At 74.4% G+C, this 4,296-nt stretch overlaps 1 protein-coding gene across 1 annotated transcript; it reads right to left on the reverse strand.

The window, feature by feature from the left end:
- Window positions 1-186: 186 nt before the first annotated feature.
- Window positions 187-3,249, reverse strand: COQ10A (coenzyme Q10A). Its single transcript, XM_042796581.1, has 5 exons — window positions 3,078-3,249; window positions 1,756-1,899; window positions 1,486-1,678; window positions 1,290-1,391; window positions 187-1,205 (listed from the first exon to the last, which is right to left on the reverse strand). The coding sequence occupies exons 1-5, from the start codon at window positions 3,155-3,157 to the stop codon at window positions 1,038-1,040; spliced, it is 687 nt and encodes a 228-aa protein (XP_042652515.1). The 5' UTR covers window positions 3,158-3,249; the 3' UTR covers window positions 187-1,037.
- Window positions 3,250-4,296: the final 1,047 nt, after the last annotated feature.

The following is a 4,296-nucleotide window of genomic DNA, read 5'->3' on the forward strand; positions in this document are numbered from 1 at the left end:
ACCCCACCCGGGGCTGCCCCAGGCCCCTGTTCCGGCTCTGTTGGGGCCCCTCAGCAGCAGCGGCTGCAGGTATCAGCCTAGTTTGGGGGCTGGGGGGGGGTCTCAGTGTGCAGCACCCCCCGGCCTCCCCCCCTGCCCTGGCCTCCCTCTCCCGTGGCTGCTGAATGAGGACGAGGAGGCTGCTCATCCTTGGAAAATGCTTTTATTGGCCTGTAAGGGCCCGTCCTCTGGCAGCAAGGCTGGGGTGCCCTCGCTGAGGGGGGGTGGCTGTTTGGGGACCCCCCTGCCCGCCCCCTCCCCGGGTGGGTGTTTAGGCCTGGTGGAGCAGGAGCCCCCCCCCCACCCCCTGCAGCAGGTGAGGAAAGGCAAGCTAGAACCAGAGGAATGCCTGGGGGGCACAAGCTGCCCCATGTGTGTCCCCCCCTGCCCCGTGCGTGTGACTTGTGCAAACTGTGCGAGGTGGGGGCTGGCGGTGGGGCGGGCGCTGCTGGGGGTCTCTCAGCTCCAGTGCCCGGGCGAGGCGGTTCCTCCCTGCGCCCTTCTCCTTCCTTTTTGTTCCTGGACGAGCTGGGGGCTCCATCAGCCGGGCCCCCCGCCCTGGCTGCTTGCTGCCTCTCTCCCTCGCAATCCCTGGCTGGGCCCCCCCCACCAGCGAACACCCACCCTCCTCCCACTCTCCCCAAGCGAGGTGGTGGGGCCCAGGCACTTGCTGAGGACTCAAAAGGAACAAAAGTGAGGATAAAAAAAAAAATAAAATAAAATAAAAGCTCCCAAGAACAAAACCAAAACTTAAAACCAAAATTAGCTACACAACCAGGGAGTCCAGCACTGGGACGCAGCTCCCGCAGCGTGGCGGTGGGGCCGGGGGCTCACGGCAGCCCCCGCGCTCGCAGGAGCGTCACCTCTCACCCCCAGGGTTGGGGGGGGGGAAGTCGAGGCAACGGCAGCAGAGATGCACTCAAATAAATATTTTGGCGGGTGGGTGCGGGGCGGGCAGCCCCGGGGCCCTGGCACAGTCCGTGGTGGCCGGGCCGCCCTCACGTCTGGTGAACCTCGTGGAACATGAGCTCCCGGGGGATGCGGGTCTCGGGACCGAAGTTCTTGGCCGCCCGGCGCTCGAAGGCTGCCACCATCTGCTTGACCACCTCGTCGAAGAAGACGGTGGCCAGCTGAGAGTGCAGCAGGGAGCGAAACTCGAAGGAGATCTGAGGGGGAGAGCGGGCGGGTCAGCCCCCGGCGGGGTCTCCGCGGTGGGCAGCCTCTCCCCCGCGCCCGGGGCAGGGTCTTACCGAGAAATCCACGGTGCTGGTGCGGGGGTAGCCGGGGATGCCGGGGCTGAAACGCCAATTCGTCTCCAGGTGGTTGAAGAGGCGCCCGTCCGTGCAGACGGCCTGGAGGGGGGGGGGGGGGGCGGGGAGTGGCCAGTCAGGGGGGGCCCGAGGAGCTGCCGGGGTGGCCCCCCCGCCGCGCCGGGGCCGCGCTCACCTTGACGAGATGGGGGCGGACGAGGGTGACGATGGAGGTGTAGCGCTCCACCACGGGCGGGAAGCCCACCTCCAGCTGAGCCTTGACGTGACCCGTGCGCCTGGAGACCACCACCGACTTCTTGCACCAGGGCACGAAGTTCTTGTAGTCCTCCACGTTGGAGACCACGTCGTACATCTCCTGCATGGAGTACCTGGGGGCAGAGCGGGCGTTGAGCCGGTGCCGGGGGGGGGGGGATCCCAGCACGCTGGGGGAGCTGCCGGCACCTACCCGATGATGCGCCGCTCCGAGTACTCCTTCCGCTTGTTGGTGAGGTTGAGGAAGGAGCGGCTGGGCTGCGCCCGGGGCTCCCACGCTGCGCCGTTCGCCGGCCGGCCGAGCCGGCTGAGCCGCAGCCCGCACAGCGCCGTGTGCCTGGGCGGGAAACGGGGCCTTAGCGGAGGGACCGGGAGTGGGTGCGACCCCCCTCCCCAGCACAGCCGCAACGCTGGGCCCCCTCCGGACCTACCCACGTCCCTCCTGGGATGGGAACTGACCCCACGGCGGGTGTTGGGGGGGGGGGGGGGGGTGGGATCAGAGATCCCAGCCCTCCTGCCCTGGGGAAGTCCGAGCGCCGGTGCCAGGGCTGCTGTTGCGCAAGAGGAGGAAGGCCGGGGAAACCTGACCCCGGGGACACCTAATCCGGAGCGGGGACAACTGCCCGTTACCCCTCGCTGCCTCTCCCCGGCACCGAGCCCTGGGCAGCCCAGAGCTTCTCCCCCTTCCCTCCCCGGCCCAGCCCGCGGGTGCCGCTGTGACCGGTGAGGACCCTGGGGGGGACCCCGGGGCTCGGTTGGCCGTGGGGCAGGGCTGGCCCCAGCGGGCTCCCCCCTGGACCGCCGGCACTGGCAGCGCTCCGTGCCCACGGGACAGCGTGGGTATTTTTAGATCCCGGGCAGGTCACCCCGGCTCTCCTCCAGGTCGGTCCCGCTTCCCCCAGCAGCCACAGGACGTCCCTGCGCCGAGCGGGGTCACCCGGGGTGTCCGGCAGCCCCTGAGCTCCCGGAACAGCCGGGGGGAGCTGCCGGGGGTCTCCGGGAGCGCTGGGACCGTGCCACCGGCCCCCCGCCGCGGTGCTCCCGGCTCCTGTCCCCACCGGCGGCGGGGCTGGCGGGACCCACCCGGTCCCTGGGCTGGTGGGGGGGTTAGCGCCCGCGGGGGACGCGCCGGGAGTGGCCTGGGGTCTCTCTGCCCGCTGTCGCCCGGTGCAACCGACGAGGCTCCGGGCCCCGTGGATGGTGTCGGCGCCGGCCCGGCCGTTGTGCCCCGCGGCCCCGCCCGGGGGTCGCCCCCGCCGCCCCCCCCCGCAGGGTTTGCCCCAAGGTCAGGCCCCGGGCCCCCCCGCTCTCGCCCTTCGCCGGCGGCCCCCGGGGCACCGGCGCCGCCCCCGCCAGTGTCCTCCCGCTGTTCCCAAGGTCCCCCCGGGCGAACCGGGGAGCGCGGCCCGCTCGCCCCGCGGGGGTGTCCCCAGGCCCGCCCGGCCCCCCCAGGCGCGAACGCCCCCCGGGGCCCGCTCCCCCCCGCCCCGGTGCCGCCGCCCCGGTGCCGCTCACCTGCCGGGCGGGGCCGCCGCGGCCCGCAGCCGCTGCCGCGCCCCGAGCTGGAAGGCGCCGCGGAGCCGTCGGGCAGCCATGACCGGGGACGGGACGCGGCTCCGCCGCCGCCGCACCGGGACCGGGACCAGGACCGGGGCCGCCGCCGTGACCTCTCACCCTGCCCGCGACGTCACCGCGTCGCCATAGAGCCCGCTGGCGTCACGGCCTCGGGGGTGGGGCGGGGCACCGCCTCCCGCGCGGGGCACGACGGGAGTTGTAGTCCAGAGGAGCGCAGGGGACGACGGGAAGTGTAGTCCCGGGCGGGCCTGCGGCCTCCCCGTGGTCCCGCGTCCCGCCCGCCTGGGGGATCCCGGCGGGCAGTACCGGCGCCGGTGGCGCTCCCCGGTCCCGCCGCTGTCGTGGCTCCCGTCTCCCCGGCAGAAACGCCCGTGGCGGCTCGCGGGCCCCGTCGCCTCGCCTCGGCTCCCCGGTTGGCCGACAGCCGGCTGTCGGCGGGACCGAGCACATGTTCAAAACGGCCCCGGCAGGCCCGTCCCCCTCCTTCGAACGCGGCGGAGCGGTGCCGCCCTGCGTGTCGGCGCTCCGCACGCCGAGGGCCGCGGGTCCCGGCTGCCGGGCCCCCTCGCCTGCCCGTGCTCCGGGTGGAGCGGGGGGCAACAGGCGCGGGACTGCCCGTGGGCGGCGGGAGCTGCCGTGGGCTCCCCGGTTTGACACCGTTCCCCGGCGAGGGACGGAGACAACGACGCCGGGAGCGATTGGGGCGCGGTGGAAGCCACGGGTTGACCCCGGGAGTGGGACGCGTGGTCCTGCACCGCGGGCGCGGCGAGGGGTTGAGCTCCGGTACCGGCACCGGGCTGCCCCGGGCCACGGCGGGAAGGGGGTGGTGGGCGCGTCGCTGCCATCGACGCCCCGGTACCGGAGATGGCTGGACGGTGCCAGCCCGGCGCGGGGCACAGCTCCTGCCGGGCGTCCCGCTGCCGCGGTGCGATGCTCGCCGCGGGGGAGCGACCCGCGGATCCGGCGGGACCCCCCCCCCCCCCTCGCCGCCCTCCCCGGGGGGCCCGGGGCCGCCCTCCCACCGGCCCCGCGGGGGTTCCCGGCCCCCGCTCCCCGCCAGCCGCTCCGCGGGCCCCGGCGATGGCGGCCGACGGCGGCGCTGCGGCCCGGCGGCGGCGGCGGCGGCGGCCGCTCCCCGGGCGGTGGGCGGGCCCAGCCG

Source organism: Tyto alba, unplaced genomic scaffold (assembly GCF_018691265.1).
Source record: "Tyto alba isolate M040663 unplaced genomic scaffold, T.alba_DEE_v4.0 Super-Scaffold_23, whole genome shotgun sequence".
In the NCBI taxonomy this organism is placed as follows: domain Eukaryota; kingdom Metazoa; phylum Chordata; class Aves; order Strigiformes; family Tytonidae; genus Tyto; species Tyto alba.

Bases quoted from the DNA above. Each gene is read 5' to 3' on its own strand.
- COQ10A (XM_042796581.1), bottom strand. From the start codon at position 3,157: ATGGCTGCCCGACGGCTCCGCGGCGCCTTCCAGCTCGGGGCGCGGCAG. The intron at 1,392-1,485 runs GTGAGCGCGGCC...CCCCCCCTCCAG, and splicing joins TCCGCCCCCATCTCGTCAAG to GCCGTCTGCACGGACGGGCG. The intron at 1,206-1,289 runs GTAAGACCCTGC...TCTCCCCCTCAG, and splicing joins CCAGCACCGTGGATTTCTCG to ATCTCCTTCGAGTTTCGCTC.